Source organism: Lemur catta, chromosome 12 (genome assembly GCF_020740605.2).
Source record: "Lemur catta isolate mLemCat1 chromosome 12, mLemCat1.pri, whole genome shotgun sequence".
In the NCBI taxonomy this organism is placed as follows: Eukaryota; Metazoa; Chordata; class Mammalia; order Primates; family Lemuridae; genus Lemur; species Lemur catta.
This window is the reverse complement of record NC_059139.1, coordinates 74,824,595-74,850,405: the sequence shown is the minus strand read 5'-3', so window position 1 is coordinate 74,850,405 and position 25,811 is coordinate 74,824,595. Positions and strand designations below refer to the sequence as shown.

Below are 25,811 nucleotides of genomic sequence, written 5' to 3'. Positions count from 1 at the left end.
AAAAGTTGACGTTTAAACACTGAAAATTTCCTTCAATAATCAGTAATATTTTTAACCCTAACAAGAGATAGGATTTAAATAATTTTGTGGGGGTTATATTTTTACAAAGATAAAAATTATTTTTAATATATAAATTACTTCCAATAATTTTCAAAGAAAATATACATGTTCAAAATTTTTAAAAATCATCTAATGAATTTGTAAATCCCTCTAATCTTACCAATCAAAACTCAAACAAGTATAGAGTAACCTACAATTGAGAACTCTTCCTATAGAATACAATTATCTATTGCATATCCAAACTTCAGCTGAGAGAAAAAGTGGTACTAAGAAAACACTGTCAAAAACACATTCAATCCATCCATTATTCTAAGTCTAGATCATATTCTTGGATAAAATTAATTTATAGACAGCTGCATTCTTAGGCCCACACAGAACTGATTTTGATGTCATGGCCTCCATTTCCACTGAGGGATTCTAGATTCTGCAAGAGAGGGCCTTATGAATCTCCTTCCTGCATTAGCAGTACTGATACTGTCAAAGGCACCGTCACCACAAAAATCAGTGTTAAAGCCTCCAGTAAGAAATTCCATTAGAGCTAAATACAGTGAAAAGCTTCGCTTCCTCTGCACTGTGACATGCTTTCTTTTATTTAAGAGTGCTATATGACTTTATCTCTCTTTTCATTTTGGCCTTTGAAAAGCTTAAAAGCAAAATAATAGCTCTAGAATACTAACTACACATACGGGCTATGACTATAGTGTTGATATCCTGTTACAACCTATATTTTCCTGGTTCTAATTTTATTTTATATTTATGTTTTCCTGAGTTTTGTTATCATTAGCTACCTCAAATACTATCTCAATACTGCCTCAAATATTCTGGGGAATAAGATAAGAAATGAATAAATGAGTGAGTGAACACAAGCACATAAATTAACAAATATTAAATCTTTACAAAAAGTCTTGCAAGGTGAGGTTTACATTCCCAGAGTCTTGTCTCCCAGCAATTTAAAACAAAAGCCCGATTACCAAGAGTTGGTGACATGATGCTCCCTGCCATCTTCAGACCCTTAAACATGGTCTTTCTATTGAAGAAGTGATAAGGCTGAGGCTTAATGCATTAGCTTTTTTTATACTTCCTAATCAGTTGATGGACTCTACGGAAAAACAGGAGGACACAGGAAGATTCCCTTGTGTTCTCTGGTTTTTAGTATTCTAATTCCAAGTAACACCGTACACCCATTCAGCAAGAAGTCAGTTATCTCTCATTTTAGGAGATGAGAGAAAGGCAACATCCCCCCACATCACCCAAGAAGCCTATAGAAATAGCAAACAAAAATTAAATTAGGTTTCCATACTCCTATGGAGAACAAAAGACCAGTGGTTTTCACTAGTCTAGTACGACTAGTCCATGCTTGTTTCATTCCCCATATACCAATATCTTAAGTACTTGCACTAATTACTCCAGCACCTTAAAAGTATGGCATATCTTTCAAAATAGAAACAATTATGATTTAATTCCCCAGCACAATTTTCAAAATTATAATGAGCTACTAAATTAAGAACTCTAAATTGCATGCTGTCATCAAATGCTAGAAAGCATTATATAGGTATTAATTTCTATGTAACTAGCTAGAGAAAAGTCAGAATAACCACGTCTATATATCTTCTCTATATCATTGGATATTTCTTTGAAATAAAGGAAAACCTTATAGATTTTCATTATTATTAAAAGAGGCTGGTAAAGAATTTTTCTGATTAAACACATTTTTTACTTAAGACAATTATATAAATGAAAGATGATATAAAATACTACATCATACTAGAAAATAATACCTGCTCAAAATGTAGAATCCTATGTTGAATTCATTATCAGATTTAATACAGAAATTAAATCCTTGAAAATACGATCAAACATGATACGAAATTGACAATAGTTACAGAAAAAGTCTATATAAGACTTTTGTATTATACACAAAGGGAGGACAAAAACGAATCTCAGTAATAGTTTTCATGATGATCTGAATTTCATCTTATGTCATCCAACCATGCATGAACATGATAGAGTTATCTAGCAATTTCCTTTTCTAATAATACATCTATACCCAATAAATGACAGACTGTGAATAGTTTATAATTAATAAAATTAGAAAAGGCTCACACTATCAAAAAGTGTAGACATATATTTGTAATAATTAAACACTGCTAATGTAAGCTATATCTAAATACCCACAACCTAACAAATAGAAAATTAAAGTAACTGTGTGTATGATGCAAGTCTATATTCATCCATGCTCTCCTCGTCCCCACAAATGCTACAGTAAATTATGATAGTTCAAATTTCTGTTTGGAGATATTTCACATTTCTCCTCCCCGTCCTCACAAATGCTAAATTATTAGAGTTAATTTTTCATTTGATTTTATCCTATTAAATATCTCCTAATAAAAACTTTTGGGAATCAACAACTTAATAAGGTATTAATTAAATAATCTGTTTAAGAAACAGATTTTCTTAAAATTCTGTAATTTAGCTCTTGACCTAAAACTTAAATATAATGCATTTTCTTAAGTATGTCATCCATAAAGTATATCCATGTATTAGATTTTATTGAACTATAAAGCAAAATTTTAACACCTTTAAGTTCGCTTGGTTCAACAAATATTTTTATTTTAAATTTCAAAATATTTTGTCTTTGAGAATGCCAATATAATCAATGCCTTTTGCCTATAAATTCTTACCTTGTATAGCCCTAGTTTTAAAAAGAAACCAAGGAAAGTTCTCAATTTTGTAGTCAGTAAAAATGGAAACCCGGGGAGCAGAGAAGATGAAAGTGAGTCACATTACAGTACCTGAGTCAATCAGGGGTATGGGGTGAGGGGAAGGTGGTGAATGTAAAGTTTTTCTTACTTCACACACTCTTCTCCACCATCTCCTTTTCCTAGCTCTTCTTGTTTTTACTTTTACTTGCCTCTTATTTCTGTATTTTGTTTTTCTCCTCTTCTTTACCTTTCACCTTCCTCATCTTTCCTTATTGATCTTCTTCTTGTCCTCACATGTTTCTCTTGCTATCTACCTTCTGTCAAATATCTGCTTTTCCTTCCTTCTTGATTCTTCCTTAATGGCCATTGAGACAAAGGATGGAGGAGAGAGAAGAAAACAGTTCCCCCAAAACTAAGTTTTAATTAGAACAGACTAACTTATCCAACAGCCAAAAAAAACAAAAGTCCTTGATAGAATAAGAACAATGTTCCAGCTCCACAAAGATTATGCCTAATTATAAACAAACAAACAAGAGCCATTTAACTACCTGAGTTTCAGAAAGTGGCTATTTGTAACGACTAAGATTCTGCTGACACTTAAAGTAACAAAACTTCTCAAAAAACAACTAAAGCTTTTTTGTCCAAGTTACAAGGCTACCTCATACTCTCCTTGCCCTTGCTGAGCCTGTTTGCCTCTATCTGTAGCCCCCACCATTACTGGCTATACTACTTCACTTTCCAAAATTTCAACACCTTTTCCTTGGCCTTCTCCTCTATTCTAATTATTTTTTGCCATATAACTCTCTCAATCTATATTACATTTGAAAAGGGAAGGGCCAGGCTTACACAAAATTGTGAAATGGGCTAAATTTACCTTCAGCAATCTCTCTCTTTCGCTTCCGACACCACACCCATCACTAGCCTGCCTATGAGAATCAGAACTGCCATTCAAAATATCTTCACATGTTTATGCTACTATATTCAGGGTGATTCCTACTCTCTTAAGTTCCTCAACCCCCTTATATGAGGTACATATAATATCTGATGATGCTTATTATGCTACTTTCCAGAGAGGCATTCAGAATTTAATAGGATGAAATCCTTTGCCCCATAGCCCTTGAACTTTTTTCAAACCCAAGAGATCTGAAGAATGGATCACTTTGTTATCAAACATAATAGTGAATTACAGCTTCTTAGTAAAAGAGAGAGAGGAGGTACATGGCCCACGGAAGAAATATCATAATATAGGTCAGGGAGTGAGTGGCAGAGACAAGTATGGTCTACACCAGTCTAAAAAGTCCCCTCCTATTCTCAAGAAATTCTGAAAAGAGAGTCACAGACAGCTCTCTCCCTCTCTCACACACACAGACACACAGACGCACACACACACAAGGGAAGTGTGCTTTCATTTTGGTCTTATGCTAAATTAGACCAATCATTTTCTAAAATTTTCAACTGAAGTACAAGATGCATGTAGCAAAGTTTACAAATCAAGAGTGTGTAGTTCATGAATTTTCAAAGATTGAAAAGGTCCCTGTAACTAGAATACAGATCAAGAAGCAAGTCATTATCCACACTCCAGAAGTCTTCTGTGTGCCCCTTCTGTCACCCCACCACCCCACCAAGGGGAACCACTATCCTAACTTCTAATATCATAGATTACTTTTGCCTCCTTTTGAACTCCATATAAATACAATCACAGAATAGGTACTGTCTGGTATCTTTCATTCAACATTATGTTTGTAAGATTGATCCATACTGCTGCATGTAGTTGTAATTTGTTCACTCATTACTGCAGAGTATTACACTGTGTAAATATTCCCCAATGTATTCTACTCTTGACTGACATTTGGGTGGTTTCCTGTTTGGATCATTATAAATGGTGCTCCTGTAAGTACTCTTGTACATGTCTTTTTAAGAGCATATATATGCATTTCTGTTGTGTATATACCTAGAAGTGAATATACTAGGTCACAGGATATGCACATAGCCTTCTTTAGTAGATGTTGCCAAATAGTTTTTCCAAAGTGATTGTTGTGGCTAAGATATTTTTTAGTTCATCCTGGCCCTGCTTAAATGACATACTGAATTTCTGCTTTGCCTATCTATTAAGTGGTGGCTATGCTTGTCAAGGCTATCTCTCTGGATCCTTTTTATCTATTAGAGTTATAAGGAATTTATTACTTTATAAAGCAGATTCTACACTAATTTACTCTTCTACACTAAGTGTTTTGTTTTGTTTAGTCATTTATATACCAAGGAATATGTAGAAAGGGAGCCACACACATTTGACTAAAAACTGCAATTTGAACACTTGACAGTTTCATTTTGCAACATCAGGCATGTTCAAGAAAAAGGTATTGAGCACTTACTCTTTGCCAGGTACTGTGTTAAACAGTAAAAACTTTATATAAAAAATAATTATAAGAGATCTAGTATTTATAATGATAGCATAAATAAAACCATCAGTGGGCATTTTCATTCTCAATATTGTTATTTACTGGCCTCTCAGACATACCCTTCATTTACCGAGGTTTCTGGCAAGTGGCTTAACATTATTTTCTTTCCAGCTCAATTCTGACATTATCATGAATGATTTTTATACCAAAGAACTCAAAACTCCTTGGATGTCTCCATCCCCAACAATGCTCATCCATGCTCGACTTCAGCAACTCATTCTACCATATCTACCTTGGAACTTCCCAGTCAGAATTGCTTCACTTATGAGATTTCAGACCACATTTGATACCTTTTTATAAACCTCTTACTAATTTATTCCAACTATATTTGTTGATAAACTAAATTAATACAACCAGCCAATGTACTGCCCCTAAAATTTTTCTCCTAGGCCTTCACCCCTAATATCTTTCTTTCATGTTTTGCTCTTTCTTTTGTAGGGTCATGTCTATGGTTATCCAGTATCCATTCTGATTAGTCTGAGTCCATGTCCATGGTAGGGACCAGACAATGCCCTACCCTTAGGCAGAGCATTTAACAAAATTTGGTGTTTAGCCTAAAAGTCCTAAGAAGCCATTGCAGCCATTCTTGTGGGGGCCAATATAACCAGATTTGCTCTGATTTGAAATTTGAAAAGATTACTTTGGCTAGCATGGCGAACAGGTTGGAAGGAGGCCACTGTGGATGGTGATAGATAAGTTAAATAGCTTATTATTTTCTAATTGTATTGCTTACTTTTCATTACTTGTGGGGTTGAAATTTTTTAAAATATTCTTACTAAAGTTTATGTTTACTTTATTATGAATCTCTTATTCATAATCTTTGCCCATTTTTAATTGGTATGTTATTTTGATAAAAGAATTTGGATAAACTACTTATATATTTACAAACAACCCTTTGTCATATTTGCAGTACATATTATTGTCAGTTTTTATCCAGCATTTTAATTCAGTTTATTTTCCAACATGGAAAAATACTCACTTACATTTCCTTCTAGTAGTTTTGTGGCTTTATTTTTTTTTATATTTGAGTATTTAATACATTTGAAATTTATTCTCTACATGAGTTTAAGATCTAAATTAATATTTGTCCAACATATAGAATAATCTTTTGTTTTCCTTAAAATATTCTTGTATGAAAATCCTGTGTGTGTATGTGTGTGTGTGTGTGAGTGCTTCTTTGGGTGAAGTATTTTCTATTAGTCTATCTGAAGATTCTCATTTCTTAACTATTCTATTTTAAACACTGTACCCTTCTAATTGTTCATATGTTATTTTTCTAAAATCACCAGAATGACAGTATTAATTTGTTTAAAAAAGAAAGCAGATTTTTTTTTTAAAAAGGATCTAAACTTGTTTATATTCTTCTTATAGACCCCTACAACATCCACCACATAGCTAAATACATAGTAGAAGTATAATGGAGTCTTTCTGATTGAGTTGTTTCTCCTTCTAAGGATCAAATAATACTTTAAGCAACCCTGAGAACTTTTCAAGACTTAGCATCTATTCTTAAAGATCTCTACATATATTCTGACAGAGAAAACCTTTCCTTACTCTAAGATCTTAATCTTCATCTGGGATGTGCAAAGTAAACGAATAATTTTAAAAATTAACAGCTGAGCCTTAATTTTTTTAAATATTAACACTGAGAAACAATTTTCTGCAGAATACTATAATAAAAGAGGAAAATTATTAGGATTTATTAATAAAATTCATTACATATCAAATGAAGCAATAAATTATAACATTCATATATTCTCTTTATAAAACCTTTCAGTTAGATTAAAGAAATTAATACGTCATAAAATAATTTTCAAAATTCAAACCCAAGAAGTCTGGCTCTGGAGCTGGGCTTTCTCCAAAGGGATGATTTTATCAGAATCACTCATCAGTCGTTATCTCTGTAACTACTCCAGATTTTGTCACCCTGTTAGAATACTACCGCCACAGTTATTTATTTATAAAGTGAGAAATATTTGATGAAAACTAATTTTAACATTTAAACTATTAAAAAATTTAGTGGCATCAATTTAACCTGTTTTTTAAAATACCGTACCTATTCATTCCCTCTATAAACATTTCCTAAGTATATCTCTAAGTAAGCTAAACACCTAAATTTTTTGAAATGTTTTAATGTATGAATACATACAAGTCAAAATTCAGCCAACTTTCAATTAATTGTTAAATCAATTACTTCTGCTCCATTTCCCCTACCAAACCCTACAGCAGCATATAAATCTATTCTATCTTTGGTCCACCCTTTCCACAAAATCCTACTACATCATATTCATGTAGTAAGTAATCATTAAGCACTGCTGAATCCCAAATGACTGACTGAATGAACCTGAGGTGATTAATTCATTTTATTTCCATTAATCATAGCAGATATTTAATTCTTACCTAACTTTATCTTCTCTCTCATTTTATTATGTCCTTCTAGGGCTAATTAATTCCTGACCAGTTAGTTTATGCTAAGAAATTAAGAAATTCATAATTAAAAAGACAAATTTAAAATATGTACACATACTTTATAAAACCAAAGGAGAAAGCCAATTTTCAATTACTCATTTGGCCTATATATCTACTGTATATGCATATGATTATGAGCACTAACAGTTAAAATATAAATTGAAAAACACTTTGAAACTTCAAGAGGTTTTTTTTTCTGATATTGAAGATAATGTGGCCTAATTGAAAAAGAATGTCTCTGGCATCACCCATTGGCTAACCTTTGATGTGAAAAGACTTCCTTTAAATGAATCAAAGAAAAATAAAGGAAAACTTGACCTGAACCATTTGGAAAATAGTTATAATCATTTCCTAACATCTGTTTTATAAATTAGAAATTTATATATCAAATTTATATAAAGCATAACACACACCTGTAAATAGACTTTAGGTATCAGATCCATAGGGGTATTTAATAATATTAATGGTCTAGTAAGCCAGTGAAAGTTTAGCATGGTAAAATTTGTGCCACATGAAAGCTGGAAGCAAAAATGTATTAATCTGAAAAATTAAAATATTAATGTTATAATAAATATCTATATCTGACAAAGTTCTTAGGTTGAGAAACTTTTAAACTATTTTGATAGCAAAATCTCAACCCATATAAACTGCACAAAAACTTAAAATGTATCTTACACACTAACCCCATGTATATATACATAATAGTATTATAAGGATTTTTACTGAAGTTGTCTTTTTTTCTTCTTCTTTTCTTGAGACAGGGTCTCACTCTGCTCCCTAGGCTAGAGTGCAATACTGTCATCATAGCTCTCTGCAACCTCAAACTCCTGGGCTCAAGTGATCCTCCTGCCTCAGCCACCCAAGTAGCTGAAACTATAGGCACATGCCACCATGAGTGGCTAATTTTGCTATTTTTTTGTAGAAACAAAGTCTCACTATGTTTGCCCAGGCTGGTCTGGCACTCCTGGCCTCAGGTGATCCTCCCCCCTGGGCCTCCCAAAGTGCTCGGCACCAGGCCTAAAGCTGTCTTTATAATAACAAAAGACAGGAAACCAAGGAAACATGTCAATCCTTCCCTCAGAACCATCAATAATTTCTAATTTCTCTAAAAGTTAGCACCAAAGTTCTTACAAGGGTCTGCAGGATTGTATGATCTAAATGCCCGATACTTCCTAGTTTCCCTGTCTCCTATTACTCTCTCTGTTCAGCTGCACAGGCTTCCTTGTGGTTCCTCCACCACAAGAAGCAGACTACTGCCTCAAAGCCTTTCATCTCATCTTTCCATTGTCTGATATTTTCTCACCCCAAGCAGTCTCATCATTTGCTCCCTTAGTTCCTTCCAATCTCTCCACAAATGCCAGTTTTTCAGGGAAGCCTTCCTTAACCATTCTTCATATGAAAACACCTCCCTTTTCTCCAATCTTGCTATATTGTTTCCTAAAGAACTTACCACCATCTGACATATTATATAGTTGTTTGTTTACAGTCTACTCCAATTAGAGTAAAAGGTCCATGGCGGCAGAAAAAATTAGGTCTATTTTGTTCACTACTGTGTCCCAAGAACCTAAACTGGTACCTGACACCTGACACTCAATAAATATTTGTTTGTTGAATGAATAAGTGAAAAAAAATGAAGTAACTGTATGTGTACTATTATAAAATGGCACCTAAGATACATTAAAAAAGTAAGGCCCAGAAGAGTATTGTCGCATTCCCTACCATTTGTCTAAAAAGAGGAGGCATATCACTTACTTATGCTTTTATTTGCATGCAATGCTTCTGGTAGGTAACTTCTGAGCAAGGAAACTGGGAGACTAAGAAAGGACACTTAAACCCACGTACATGTGTATATATCCTACCTATTTAAAGAAATCAATTAAAGCCTTGCCTTTAAAAATAAGAAATATATAAGATAAACCTGCAGAAAAATCTACAATTCATACTTAAGAACTCAATATCAATTAATTTACATGTGAACAAAGGTAGATTATGAGAAAAAAATTAAATAGAACTGTTACTTTTTTTATAGTATTCTGTAATATAAAAAATATGTTTACACACATTATCTCATTTCAGTGTCACAGAAATCCTATAAGGCAAACAGGGTATATATTCATTTTCTCTTTCTATGGAAAAGAAAACTCAGAAAGGTGAAGGAAACTGACTAAAGTTACACAGTGGAGGTAAAGCTCAACTCAGGTCTCCTGATTCTTAGTCGGATACTTTTCTCAGAGACTTACCATTTGGTAAGACCTGAAATTTATATTATTCTTACATATTTCAAGAAAGAATATAGGCAAGGTGCGGTTGCTCATGTCTGTAATCCCAGCACTTTGGGAGGCTGAGTCAGGAGGATCACTTGAGGCCAGGTGTTTGAGACCAGGCTGGTCAACAAAGCAAGACTCTGTCTCTACAAAAAAATTTAAAAGAATCAGCTGGCCATAGAGGCACATGCCTGTAGTCCTAGCTACTTGGGAGGCTGAGGCCAGATAATTGCTTGAGCCCTGGAGTTTGAGGCTGCAGTGAACTATGATGGTGCCACTGCACTCCAGCCTGGGTGACAGAGTAACACTTTGTCTCTAAAAAAATAAATAAATAAAATTAAAAATTAGGAAAGAAAAGAAGGGGAAAAAAAGGAAGTAAGGAAGGAAGGGAGGGAGGGAGGAAGAAAGACGTATGTGATGATGAAAGCAGATAAAACTTCAATGATGTTATTAATATGATGCTTCAATTTATTTCAGTCCATTTTAGTGTTCTAAGCATAAAATTGAAATACCAGACACTACTATAAAATGGACTATTATTGAGTCATAATGACAACTTTTGGCCAACAAATCAAGATATGTTATTGGTTGAAAACATAATAAAACAAGATTTTACTGATATTGCTGTTCAATTAAGCAAAACTAATTCAATAGAGATATACTGAAAAGATAAATATATACTGTGTGTTAGTCTAGCAAAAGGGCTTAAATAAAATGTGCAATTTTAGAAATAGCAAAGTAAAGGCAATTACAAAATAGTTAAACATTTTAAAAGAAGGAATTCGTTAGATGGTGCCATCAATTCTAGATATATTTGACATATAAGGGAGATTCTTTCAACAAAAATTATTATAATATGTTTGGTCCAAAGCACTTGCTGTTACAAAGTAAAATAACTTGATTATTCTGGAATGAAAAAGAAGTTCAATTCCTCAATTCAACATATACTGAATGAAAATTTAGTATGTTCTTACAACTAAACAGCTAAAAACCAAACATGAATAGAGTGGTTTTCAGTAAATAAATATGATAGGAAAGTCAGCAGCTGATGTTTACTCAAAGATTAGAAAATTCTGGTATTCTCATCACTATCAAAAGGTAGCCAACAAAGAGTTCACTCTCTTACTTTGCCCCAGATGGCATATTCTTCTACCCTAAAGAGCTAGAATTGAAGTATAATATAAAATAACCCTTGAGTTTACAGAGCACTTAAACAATTCAAAAGATCTTCAGAATCATTCACACATTTAATCTGTCAATATCCCAATTTGATGAGAAATACTTTATCTTCCAACTCAGCATTTCCCAAAGTATGCTCCATTGTGCAATGGTCCCTTCAAGAGGCTCTCTGAAAGGGGGTTAGGACGGTATTTTCAGAGACAGTGCATTCCACATGCTATTTCCCCTCTTGGGGAAATATTAAATTTGATATTAAAGGCTTAGAAAATTCTTGCATTCAATATTACTGTTTCTTCTGGCTTAACCCAATATCACCCAAATTCTGGAACTCATTTCTCCTTGGAACGCTTCTTAACATCCTACAAACTAGTGGGAATAATACACAGAGAAAACAAAGAATTTATCTAATCTAATTGATCAAATCAGTGTTAAAACTCAGAGCAGTACTACTATGAACCCAGAAGAATAAATATCACTAGCACAGTTAGAAAGGCCTTCCATTAATTATCATTGTACTTCTCCTTTTGAAATTATACTAGCCTAAAAGATATTTTTTCTAAAATTGCACTAAAGATATATATTCTTATTATTCATTTCTTCCTCTTTAACAGAGTACTGCCAAAGTTCAAACGAATTTATTTCCCTCCAGTAATCTATAAGCTTAGGGTATAACTGAAAAGACTAAACTTTCCAATATTATCATAAGAGTTACGAATACTCTCTTAAGTTGGGGGATGTAGGGTGAATCTTTGCACATAAGGTAACACTATGATAAATGGTTTTTAAAGGTTACTTTGCTAGTAGTCCAAAATTATTTTTTAAAAAAATATTAAGGTTTACAAAATGGAAAGTTTTCATTGTTGTGACAGACACAAAGCGATTATTATTCATTACATTAACTTACAGGTGTGTCACTAAAGGTGCTTCACTCTTATTACTGATTCTGCTAATAGTGTCATTGACTAGAGGAAATAACGGTGGATTCAAAAATTTTAAGATTCAACTATCTAACCTATTATGTCACCACCAACTGATTTAACAATCTATCTTCCAAAAGATAGATTTTTCTTAAATTCTAAGCTGACGTAAGGACTATAAGCATTGTCTTTAAAAGTTTTAGACAGAAATGCTTATAATTTTGTCTTCTGACCACTCTGGGGCTCCTATGAATTGATACTACCACTTTTTTTTAACTACCATTCCTCTCTTGATGGCCTCTCTTCCTCACGCAGCTTAAATTTGCTAGTCAAGCATTATAATCACCTTCTTACATGCACCTTCCCTCCTTTGTTCCTCCTCTCTTACTTAATTTGTCATATTTACCTAGCATAACCACAGCCTTAAATAAATCCAACTCTCTGCCTACTCTGTGTCATGTTAGGGTGGCTGAACACACTTGGTAGAAAAAAATACAACTATCCGGACAAGTCTCACCTCCAACTAGTGATTCCAGTACTACACAGTCCACCATATATTCTTGGTTGTATTATGCAAGACCACAACCTTAGATGAGCCCTTACTACTACCCAGCAATCACACTATATTGTCACAGTCTGTTCAATCTCCATTCTCCTAGAATATTATTTCACACCTTCTTCTGCTCTTAAAACATCCAATACCTCTTTCCATATCTTCACTCTCAGCCAATGACCTTGACTCTACTTCATTGAGAACATAACGCAATCAGAAGAAAACATTCACAGAACCCCTACCACCACCACATACTCTCACCTATGAGGAACTACTATCCTGCCTGGTAATTATTACTGAATCCACTTGGGTACTAGATCCCACCCTCCCTCACTTACTTAAGGAACTTATTCTGGTAATTGCCCACTTTCTTTTCAAAATGATTAATATTTCCCTTTCTACTAGATTGCACCTTTAACATTTAGACATGATAATTTCCTCCTCTTTAAATAAATAAATACTCCAACATTCCCAAATTTACTGCCCTATTTTTTTACATGCATTTGCAGCAGAAGTCCTTGATAAATTTGTCTATGCTCGCTATATACAATTCTTTCCTTTCTTCCTTAGACCCATCCTAATCAAGGATTTACACCCACCATTCCATTGAAACTGTTCATCAGTGACCTCTGTGTTGCTAACTCCAATGGTCAAGTATCGCTTCTCACCTTACTGCACCCATCAACATTTAATGCAATTGATTATTCTCTCTGCTACTCTCTCACTCAACTTCCAGGACACCATAGTCTCTTAATTTTCTTCTCCCTGTTTACTCCTTCTCAGTCTCTTCTACTGATTCCTCCTCTTCTCCTGGACCTCTTAATCTGAAGTATCTCAGACTTCAAACCTTGTTCCTCTTTTCGTCTCTATCCTCTCTCACTTAGTGACCTTGTATAGTCAAATGGTCTTAAATACCATCGGATGCCTACAACTCTCAAATTTGTATCTTCAGTCTAAATCACGTTCCTGAACTCCAGGCCCAAATACCCAAATTTCTATGGCCTTGTCTTTTCAGAAAGACAAACTGAAGTATTTTTTTTTTATTGATCTTCCCCATCAAAGCTGTTCTATGTGTAGTCTTTACATCTCACTCAAAACTTATACCATCCCACCAGTTCTCTGGCTAAAAAACTTAAAGTCATCCTTGACTCCTATTTCTCATATCTCACATCCACAAGAAATCTCAAGAGCTCAATGTTCAAAATATATCCAGGAGCTAAACACTTTTGGCCAACAGTGCTACCTTACTCTCCTTGCTCAAATTGTCATCTTCTATATCCTGGATTACTGTATTAGTCTCATTTTTCTATCCTTGCTTCCCTTAAGTACATTCTCAACACAGTTGCCATAGTGATCCAAAGTCAGAGTATGTCATTCCTGTGTTATAACCCCTCAACCGGACACCTCCTTATTTCAATCAGAGAAAACCCATAATCAAAGGCCCCAAGATCTGTCCCCAATTACTTTTCTAATCTGATTCCTCATATTTTCACCTTTCCCTCAACTCAAGCCTCCCTGCCACACCTTGAACAGTCCAGACATGTTTCTACTTTACAGTCTTTGCAATGGACACACTCTCTGGCTGTAATGCTCTTTCCCCAGAAAACAAAGTGGCTTACCAGCTCCCTGTTTTAAGTCTTTTAAGTTTTTTAAGTCTTTTAAGTTTTAAGTCTTTTTTTAGTAGGTACTCAATAAATATTGCTTTAGTGAATAAATGAAATATACTTAACCATAGACAATAGAGAATTACTATGCAGTACTTAAAATTTATCATTTTCTCTTCCGTATTTTTGCCAAAATTGGGTGAAAAAAGACAATATGAGAAGGATGATCTCCTGCTATAAAGTTTTTAGATTTCTACAAATTAGTAAAATTTGTAAATGCCATTTACAAATTCCATTTTGTGCTGGTATAACAGGAAAACCTGAGACTAGGTAATTTATAAAGAACAGAAATTTATTTCTTACAGTTCTGCAGGCAGGGAAGTCCAAGATCAAGGTGTCAGCAGGTCTGGCATCTGTTAAGGACCTAATGTCCAATTCTGAGATGGACCCTTGAATGTTATGTCCTCTGGAGGGGAGGAAAGCTGCAGTTTCACATGGTGGGAGGGCAAAGAGGCAAAAGGGGGCCGAACTTACCCTTTTATAAGGGCATTAATCATATCCATCAGGGCGGACCCCTCATGGTCTAATCGCCACTCAAAGGTCCCCATCTCGATACTGTTAAATGGTGATTAAATTTTAACATGAGTTTTGGAGGGAACAAACATTAAAGTCACAACAATGGGCTTTAACTTTCATTGAATTATAGAGCCAAAAAACATAAATGCATCTAAATATCTTACTATACAATCCTAACTCTGTTACACATCTGAATCACCTAGAATTTTTATAAGAACACACAACCCATGGCCCATCTCAGTGATACAGTTCCTTAAAGCACTCTTCCACAGAAGCATCCACCACTTATGAGTCAGCGTTTTAGTTAACACTGCCATTAACTAAGATCATGTAAAACAGTTCATTTTCTCTCCTACTCTTAAAAAAATGCTTAAGCCAAGTTTTCACAATTTTCCATGATATCATAGCTTATATTCTTCCTAATCTTCTATTATTCAACCAAATTTCTCTTACTGAAATTTTATGCCATTTGTAAAGACGGAATTTATACAGAAGAAATCCCAATAGGACTGCTCATGTTAATTCAAGGCTTTTCTTGTAATGTTATTCATAAAGCAATGCTTAAACAATCATTTGAGAAAAAATCATTTAAAGCTTTAATATTTTTATTGTTTTCAAGTAAACCAAAAATTAATAATTATTAATTGAAAAACCTGAATTATGCAAAGATTTCACTGATATGTGGAAATAAGTTTTAAGAACTATACATTGCAACTGTTTCTACTTGCTCTAAAAAAAAACACTTTAATCTCATAAACTGACATCAATTTAAGGGCTGTGCTGATTTGCAAAATATTAATTTATTACTTTAAACTACATATAGTATAGTATTCTTTTGTAAAAAGTCCTTTAAGACTTACTAAAGGCATTGCTTCAATAAATAGATAAAACTTGTAATTAGTATTTCAACTGTTTAAAATAAATTGTATAAAATGAAATATGCAATATCATTCTTCAAAAATGTACAAGTTATTATCTTCATTTAATAGAGAAGAGCCTGAAGGTGCCAGAAAGCAATTTGTTCTTTTAAACTGTATTATACATCCTCTCTGAAACATTATTTATTCAATTTATTTGTTGAACAAAGCTTTTCTTCAATGATTATGAAAGATTAAACTTCAAATGATTGTAAATTCTTAATAAAATAAGAATTAATGAACTATCATATTTTAAATTCAAACGCAAGATTTTTAATCAGAGTTATCAAACAGGGATTGCTATCATCTAGCAACTTGAATAACTATCCTTTATTCTACCATCATAATGCCAACATGGCTTATCTGCATGTAAAATTATTAAAACAATTAGCCAGTTTTAACCAATCTTCCACTAAGTCAAGCCTTTAACTAACCAATTCCACATGCATATGGATATAGGGAAATATTATAAACCACACTCAGAGAACTAAAGAGTTACTAGATAAGATAGTCAAATGTCAAGCAAAGGGAAAAAAAATTTCAGAAGTTCCTCTAAAAGAATGTGTATGGCAGATAGTTATCAAGAATCATAAAGCAAGAAAGAGAATTTAATAGGGTCCTTGGTACATACATATGCTAAGATCCTTATAGGTAGGACAGTAAAGGAGAGCATGGAATTGTAATTCACAATTCACAAAGTAATGTGTAGATTAGTATGGCTCAATTAATAAGAAAAATGCAATAACCACAATAGTTTAAATACTGCCTCGTCATTTCTACATTAATCACACTTTTAGATACAGTCTTTTTTCCCCATAGAGACATTTGAATCCATTTAACAATCAAATTATAATATTTAGAAACACATAACCTAAAAATTACTAAAATATCAGCATCATTAATTATAATCACTCCATCAGTGGACTATATCCAACTACCCACAGGAAAGGCCAAGGATATAGCTCAAACTTTTTCAATCTTGGCACTTTAGAAATTTTGGGCTGGATGATTTCTTGGGGGGAGTGTGAAGGGAGGGGCTATTCTGCTCACTGTAAGATGTTTACTGCATCACTGGCCTCTACCCACTAGACACCAATAGTACCCAGCGGTTGTGACAATCAAAAACTGTCTGGAGACATTGCCAAATGTCCCCTGGTCTGTACAGTGGCCGCTCGGTGAAAACCACCAACATAGACAAACAGGTAGAGGAAAGAAAGAATGAGAGAGAGAGAGAGAGAGAGAAAGAGAGAGAGAGAGAGAGAGAGTTAGTTTATACTAGGCATTCTGAAACATCTGAAACTATCAAATAAAGCTGAATTTCAAGTTGGTAAATTTGAATGTATTTATTATAGTTTAAGGATCATATTCGTGGAAAAAAAATTTTTAAACTAAATCAATATTCTGTATTGTAAAAACAATAAACATACCACCAAATCTCAGGTAAGTAAGAGTCTACTATTCTTACCAAGAAAATAATTAATAAGTAGCTTTCTCCTTATGTCTTACTTCTATCTTAAGAATAACACCCTACCTTCCTTCTGTCTCCCAGGAATAAAAACAACTGCAGTCTTTCTTTTCAGATTTGAAGGCAAGAGAAGAACTTTTTCCTCTGACTCTACAGGTGGTTCCTGAAAGTGCTCTCCAGGTGACCTGAGGTGACTGACAAGTCTATTTTGCATTTACAAACAAGTTTAATAGGACCTGCATGTTAACAAGAGTAATAATTTGTTATAGCAAACTGGAATTAATCTTTGTATTCACTTATTACCTAGACACTACACTTTCAAGTTTCTCATTGGATTACTCTTCAAGCTTACCATAGATGTAACTGATCGGGCATCTTCTTCATAATTTACTACTGGAGGTGGCTCTTTCCCATCATTTTCTTGCACTTTTTGCTCTAGTAATTCTTTCTGTGCTGCAAACTTTGCCTCAGTGCATTTCAGTTGCTGGACTGACTGTTTCAATTCTTCAAGTGTCTGTTTTTGGCTTAGCAGAAGCACAATACTAAAAGAAAATAAATTAAATATAAATCATTTCAACTTTTTTAAGAAGCAAAGACATTATCATATATATTCAGAGTATGCTTTTGTTTTCTTTCAATTTCCTCTTTGTAGGAGTCTTTCAGGGGAATGAGAAATATGAAACTAAACAGATTTTAAGTCATCACAATATTTATTCAATTTTATAATTAACAAAATAGAAGGCAATATTTGGAGATAAAGCCAAATTCAAGATGCTTTCAAACTTATCTATGATACTCTTTTTTATTTTATAGCTAAATCATATACCTTACAGAGTACATATACTTAAGTCCAGAAGTGTAGGGCCAAAATAAACTAAAATGAAAGAAAAAGAATCTTAAATTTCATTCATATCTCACAGGCAACATAGCTAGGGTCAAACCTGTGCCTAGGACAAAATAAATCAAATCAAGATGACTGGGTACAAAGCTTGTGTGTATGTTGTGAGGGTATGTGCTTGGAGTCAGGAAAAGCTGTTACGACAAGTATTAAGGGCTAAGATGTGATTGAGGGAATGAGCAAAACATAAGTCTCCAAGTATTTTCAATATCACCAATACAAAGACAGAATACATCCCTATCCCTCCTTCAGAGAATGACACAGGCCATATGTTGCCTTATTGTGACTTTTTACCCCTTGGAGGCTGCCACCAATGGGAATTTCAAAGTAATTCAGCCACATTAAAGCCAGTAACCAGGTAGTAGTAGTAGGTAATAGTGGTAGGAACACCTCTGAAAACACCCCTCTTGTAGATTATAATAATATCTTAAAAGAACTGTGCTATGCATTGCTGAAAGTAAGTAATTAATATGAAAGAAAATAGATTATAAATTAGGAAAAGCTTCACAATTGGAAAATAAGGCCAGAAGATGTTATCTTCATAAATTAAAATTTATAAGGCTCAACATAAATTAAATTGATATTTGTAGACAGAAGTAACCCACACAGAGATTTATTTATAAATATGATGTCAATCAGTATTTTGAAAACTAAGTTCCAATCTAATTGAACAGAGTACAACCTCAGTGACTGCTATAAAAAAGCTGTAATCGCTTCAAGTATATTATAATGAGAATCAGGTGAGTGTTCTAACAAAACAGTAGAGAACAGAGTGAAGTTTGGAAAAAGTAGAACTAATGAGTAAGAATACTTTTAATAGACCTAGCAATGTCCAGAAGACAGACCGTGCTCCCTACTAGAATTTAAGAAATGGTAGTTGTCATTTACATAATCATCATTCAAAAGTCTGTGACCTAAGTTCAAAATCTGTGCAGATTTCCTGATAAATTCATGCTGGTTGCTTATTAATTGGTAACTCCTTTTTAATAATTAAAAGATTACACCCACTATTTATTTAAAGTTTCCTGAGGGTTTCTTCTTTGCAACTCCTAAGTTTGCCCCCACTCCCGGACCTTCCACAAAAATCACAAAGATGGAAACAAATCAGTGTCATTCAAAGAATGAATAATTAGACAAACTGTGATATACCCATACTTTTATGGGTTGAATTATATTCCCCAAAAAGGTATGTTCAAGTCCTAACTCTGAGATCTCAGAATATGACCTTATTTGGAAATAGTGTTAGTACAGACGTAATTAGTTAAGATGAGGTCATACTGGAGTAGGTTGGACCGTTAATCTATATGACTGTTGTCCTTATAAAAAGGGAAATTTAGATACAGAGAAGAGACACACAGGAAGAGCACCATATGAAGATGGAGGTAGAGAGTGAAGTGATGCTTCTATAAACCAAGGAACGTCAAGGATTGACAGCCATCACCAGAAGGTGCTAGGAGACAGGCATGAAACAGATTCTCCTTCAGAGTCCTCAGAAGGACTCAACGCTGCCAACAACTTGTTCCAGACTTTTGGCCTCCAGGACGGTGAGTCGTTTTAAGCCACCCAGTTTGTGGCATTTTATTATGGCAGCCCTAGGAAACTAATATACCTGCAGTACTCAACAGTAAAAAGGAACGAAAGTAGCTGGATGAATCTCCAGAGAATTATGCTGATTGTAAAAAACCAATCCCAAAAGGTTACATGCAGTATGACTCCATTTATATAATATTCTTGTAAAGATAAGACTGTAGAAATGGAGAACAGACTACTGGTTGCCAGGGGTTAAGAAGAGGGTAGGAGGACAGAAGGAAGTGTGGCTATAAAAGTGCAGCATGAAGGATCTTTGCAGTGATGAAAGTGTTCTGTATCTTAACTGCATCAATGTCAATATCTGGGCTGTGATATCATTTTAGTTCTGCAAGATGTTACCATTGGGAGAAACAATATAGGTTACATGAGATCTCTCTGTATTATTTCTTACAACTACGTATCAATCTGTAATTATCTCAAAATTAAAAATTAAATTAAAAAATATATATCACTGCTGCTATTATGCATTATGCTTCCTCTGGTGAAGTGAGAGGTTTTTATCATCTCATATGTCCTGGGTTCCTAAATAACCCACTTTGGGGAAAGGCCTTTTCTACTTTCCTTCAGGGGTTGTAAGTACCTATTGTATCGTATATTATTGGCAATCACCTAGACACTCTGAGACACTACCCTAATACCAAGAATAAGGTTAAAATGTGAATTTCCTAGGTTTGGGTTTAGCAGTTTTTAATGACAATGAGACTTGCAGGGGAGCTATACCTCTAGTCCTAACTTTTTAAAGTCAACATTTCTGAACATGAAATCAATGAGCAAAATTAGCCTCTTCCAATTAATCTCACTGGGCCCTTACATATAATGACATTACAATTTCACATATACTAACATGTTACTTTTGTTCAATTACTAAAAAAAGTACTGCTGCTATCACTATACAACATGCTAAACAATTATTTTACATGTTTATAACACCACTGAGCAAAAAAGGTATATATTTTTATATAAGTAGAAAATTATAGTAAACTAATAGTTATATAATACTAGATGCATAGGAAGCCATAAATAAATTTAAAACATAGAAGCAATCAGGACTTTTGCATAAGCTACTCCCTATCTCTGAACACTCTTTCCTTGTACTCTTCACATGCAAGGCATCTTCTGTCCGTCTCCTAGGAGACCCCTGACCATCTATCTTAAGTAGGCATACCTCTGCTATTCTTCTGTCTGAACCTTTATGTCATTCTTTCATAGCAATTATCACAATTGGCAATTTTCAAAAATTTTGTATTGGTCCCCTCAAAAAAGTTTAAGATTCATTAGACGTGACAATATATGTCTTACCTCTCACTGTATTCACAGCAGCTAGTAGGTGTGCAATCACTAACTGTTGCATGAATTCCCTATTTTTGTAGCACATTTTTTGTAATACACATAATAGAAAGTTTCTGAGCCAAAGAAAATAAGAAAGATGGGTACTTGAATTTGGAGACTAGAATACTATTCTAGATTGTTTAAGTCTTACCTTTACCAGAATTAGATGTGACATTTTGCAAATCTCTTAAAATTTCTAGGCCTCAGATGTCACATAATTTGAAATGCAGGGAGGTTGAATCAAATGATTTCTTGAGATTCTGCATGGCTCAAAGAGTTATGATTTTATAATATATAAGATATTTTTAAATACTAAGTGATAATGGTATAAAACAAATTGAAACAGTACAAAATTGAATAATCGTTTACTTTCTGGAAATCAAAGTAAGCATTCAATCCTATAGTAATAGCACTAGTTCTTTATGCCACTGAGTCATAAATGACATATGCTGGGTATATTTTCCCATAAACTATTTTCTAATGCAGTGGTCAACTACCATGAATCAGAAAAAGATGGATATTATTTCTATTTGAATAAATATGCTTTAGAATTGAGTACAAGTATGTATATTAGAGTGATACTTTGTGTTATATTAAAAATATACCATCTCAAGTGGTTGGTTTTATTTGTTTCATTCTATCTTTTTAAATAAAATTCTGCAATAATTTTGAAGCTACATGTGGTTGAAGCTACATTTCAACCAAGATCTGTATATTACTTAAAGTAAGCTCCAACTCTACCCTTGTTAGTGTGAATTTAATGTCACATAAAAGCTATTCTTAATTTTTCATTTCATGTTATTCAACTATAGGAATCAAAGCTATCAAATTATTTCTCATAAAATTTATTTTTTCACTGTTATCACAAGATGTTTTAGAGACATTTATATTAAATTCAAATTTGAAGCATTTTATTTTAATCCTTTATGTTTTGATAGGATGAGTAATGTAATTTCTATGAAGTAAAAATTCAGTATAATTCCATTAATTTAAAAATAATTTAAGAATGTGAATATCTAATATAGAACCATTTCTGATATTTGTGGAGAAATGTAGTTTTATTGTGTTTATTTCTTTCAAGTAACACAGTATATGAAACTAACAGTGTTGCAAAGTAAAGATAATTCTGTCTAATATTAAATCTAGATAAAAATTGCTTTTAACTATATATATGCATTTAAACATTTATGTGTAGATATATACACATGCACACAAAAAAGGAAATGTTCCAGAAATATTAAAAAATTAAAACGCAAACATTTCACTCTACCCTTTCAGACTATTTGTTTAACAAAATATTTTAACATATAATTCAAAGGCAAACTTCAACCCTACCAATGTCTGAATTAATGAGAATTAGCAATGACTATTTAGCTACATAAATATACTTAACATTTTCAAGATTATGCCCTGAAGCTAGCAATAAAAACTGCATGGTAACAAAGTGTAACAGAACTAGGGTTAAACAGGACTCATCCCCTGAAAAGCTTAACATACTTACCCATTCTAACTTATTCTCCTAAGAATGCTATTCAAATCCTAAAATCCAGCAAATGCTATGATCACAAAGACAGAAGCTATTGAGTCAGGAACTTATGCATTTTCTAGCACTTACTACACATGTGATTTTAGGTAAGTTATCTGAACTCTCAAAGCCCTATAGGTAAAATATAGGCAATTACACAGAAGGCATAGTAAGATAACATGCGGTGAGTTCATATATATAAAATATCCACCATAATTATCTGAGCATAATTGGCACAGAGTAAGATCTCAAGAAACACTACTTTCCATATATCCACTACCATTCAAGCCCCATTTTTCTTACACCTGTTCTTATATCCTGATAAATATAAACAGGTGGAGGAACATGGATCATACTCATTATGTACATGCAAACAGAGGTAAAGATTTGAGTCAAGAAAACATGCCAAAAATTCGAAGAATCTCATAAATTCTAGATTAAGGGAGCCCTTAAAGATAACATCCTCCAACAACATGTAATCAGACATCCTGGTGAGAGGTCAGGATATTCTACTGTCTTTCTTTATATCCACTAAATTTTAAAATGAGTCATTTTCAATGTGTGCATTTATAAAACTATAAAAAGTAGAGCCACTGTGTCATTTGTAAACATGTGAAGAGATTCATTTGCAAATAGAGAAAAGCAAAAGATAATTATTTCGTTTAATTTTACATGTGCAATGGTTAATAAGTTTTATTTTATCAGATATAATCGTCTGCTGACACAATACTGAAATTTTCAAGATTTATTATAGAAATGCCCAGAAAACTCAAATTGTCCTGTTCTCATCTTTAAAAGGCTCATTGATTTCATTATGATATTGCAATGGACTGAATGTGTGCCATCAGAATTCAAATGTTAAAATCCTAACACCCCCCCAACCAAGGTAATGGTATTAGGAGGCGAGGTAAGTAATTACTTCCTTTGGGAAGTAATTAGCTTTTATGGGTGGAGCCATATAGCATGAATGGGATTAGTGCCCTTATAAAAGGGATCCCAGAGAGCTTTCTCATCCTTTCTTTCTGTCATAAGAGGATAGAACAAGAATAAAGCAGTCTGCAGCCTGGAAGAGGGTCCTCCTAAGAATCCAAGCATGTTGGCAACCTCATTTCAGACTTAAAAAAACTCCAGAACTATAAGAAATAAATTTCTGTTCTTTATAAGTCACCTAGTCTGTCGTACTTTGTTACAGCAGACCAAACTGAGTAGGACAGAAATTTAACACTAAGTTATAATAAGAACTATAGTATAAATGAGAGAAGTAGGACTCCTAATATTCTGTGTGGCATAATAGAATAGATGCTGTTGCCATTCACTGAAATAAGGAATACTAAGCTTGAACTAGGTTAGGCTGAGTTGGGTTGGGATATATAGAGATTTTTAATTCAGCCTTAGACATGAGGAATTCAGGATACTTCTAAGACACCTAAAGAAGCATGTCAAGCAGGCAATTGGTTACATGGCCATAGAGCTCACAGGAGAAATCGGAGAGTAATAAATGGGTCTTCAGGAGATCATCTAGGGAGAGAGTTCAGGAAGGGAAGCGACATAACCTAGGGCCATGCCTTCAGTAACTGTAAAATGGACTGATTGAGCAGAGGAGAATGAATTTGCAAAGGAGTGGCCAGAGAGGGAAGAATAAGATCTGACACTTTGACTTTCAAAGGCCAAGGGAAAAGAAGGAACATGAAGTCAGCAAAGTCAGATAATACAGGTGTCCCAAAAGTTGCCATACATAGGAAAAATGGGTTCCCCTATGTATGGGTTCCCACTTTCCCTGTGTATGGCAACTTTTGGGACACCCATATTATATTACTATTAAGAGTTCAAATGAGACAGTTGCCAAATATACCTGGAAATGTAGCAGTCATTGGTGATCTTAGAGATATCTATTTCTTAGAGATATATGGGCCTTGAAAACTAAGTGGGAGTTGAGAAAATGAGTGAGCATAATCAGTCTTAGAACAAGTCTGAACTAAGAAAACAGAAGGCAAAGATAGTATTGGGGGGAAATATGGAGACTAAAAAAAGTGATTTGGGTTGGGTGGAGAGGTGGAGATTGTTTTTAGGAGTCAAGACTTAAGTATTAATATATTTTAAAAGTGAGCACAAGGACTCAGTTGAGAAGAAAAGAGGAACATAATATAAATAATGTAAAATTTCTGGGAAAGTAAGAGATGATAGGATACGAAAAACAGGCACAAGCAATGGACTTAGGACAAGAAACAGTTCCTCTATTGAAATAATGAAAGAGAATGGGAGAATGGATACAAACATCAGTGGATTTGGATTTCTTGTCACAGAAAATAAGGGAGGTGTCACCTACTGCTTCTAATATTTTCTGGAATGTAGAAGTCCATCTGCTGACTATGATGAAGGAGATCAGAGGTTTGAGAGAAGTGGAGAATATCTGAAAACTACAGAAAGTAAGAGCAAGTATGGAACACAGAAATCTCACACATCACAAATTCCTTGAAAGTCTTGATAAATCAAGCCAATTGTGAGAGTATGTGAGAGTATGACAGCAAGAAATTTATATGGTCTAGTCAGGATTAGAAAAGCCATACCAACAACCACTGTCATAGGTGCAAACAATTATGCAGAAAGCATAATGAAATCAGTAAAAGACAAGAGTACACCAAGACAAGTAATGCCAGAGGACTCAGGAAGATATTTGCAAATCTAGAAATCAGCAAGACAAAAATAGCACTGCAAATCTCAGAGTGATTTTTATCTACTTTCCATTTTTTAGTTTGTTTGATTTCTTCTAACACAGTAGAGTCAATTTCTAGGTGGTATTTGTCTGCTACTTTCTTAACAGAGGAATTTATAATAGGCCTGATGAAGAACGGATATGAGAAAGTAAAGACAGGCCTTTAACAAAGGATTTCTGGAAAATAGCTCAATCTATTAAAAAACATTGAGACATATGATCAGGATGGTATATTTATAAAAATGTAGAATCATTTTGCCTGAGGACACTATATTTAAGAAACCACAGAATCGTTTTTCTAGAGTCCTGGAAATTAACTTAATTATATAAAGTTTTATGCTTAAAATGAAAATTTCAGTTTCCAGAAATGTTATAATACCATGTAACTGAAATATTTCCGTAAAATTATATCAATAAAACTTTCTTCCTTCAAATTGTTTTTCTTTTACTCACTCAGACTTTTTTTCACAGGTCTTAGAAGATTCTTCAATTCTCTTCTCTAGTTCCAGGACAGCCTCTTCTTTGTTTAAGAGCATCTGCTGTGTCTGCATAAGTTCTTCTGCTAAAGTTTTCAACCTAGAATGAACAGTT

The 25,811-nt window shown here is 33.7% G+C and overlaps 1 protein-coding gene across 1 annotated transcript in view; it reads right to left on the bottom strand.

Annotated features, from left to right (window-relative positions):
- Nucleotides 1-25,811, bottom strand: part of FER (FER tyrosine kinase) — a 369,146-nt gene that overhangs the window by 250,226 nt on the left and 93,109 nt on the right. Inside the window, exons 8-9 of the mRNA XM_045565690.1 lie at nt 25,674-25,796; nt 17,518-17,707 (exon numbers count right to left, since the gene is read on the bottom strand). Coding sequence (XP_045421646.1) covers nt 17,518-17,707; nt 25,674-25,796 — 313 coding nt within the window. The remainder of the gene's footprint in view (nt 1-17,517; nt 17,708-25,673; nt 25,797-25,811) is intronic.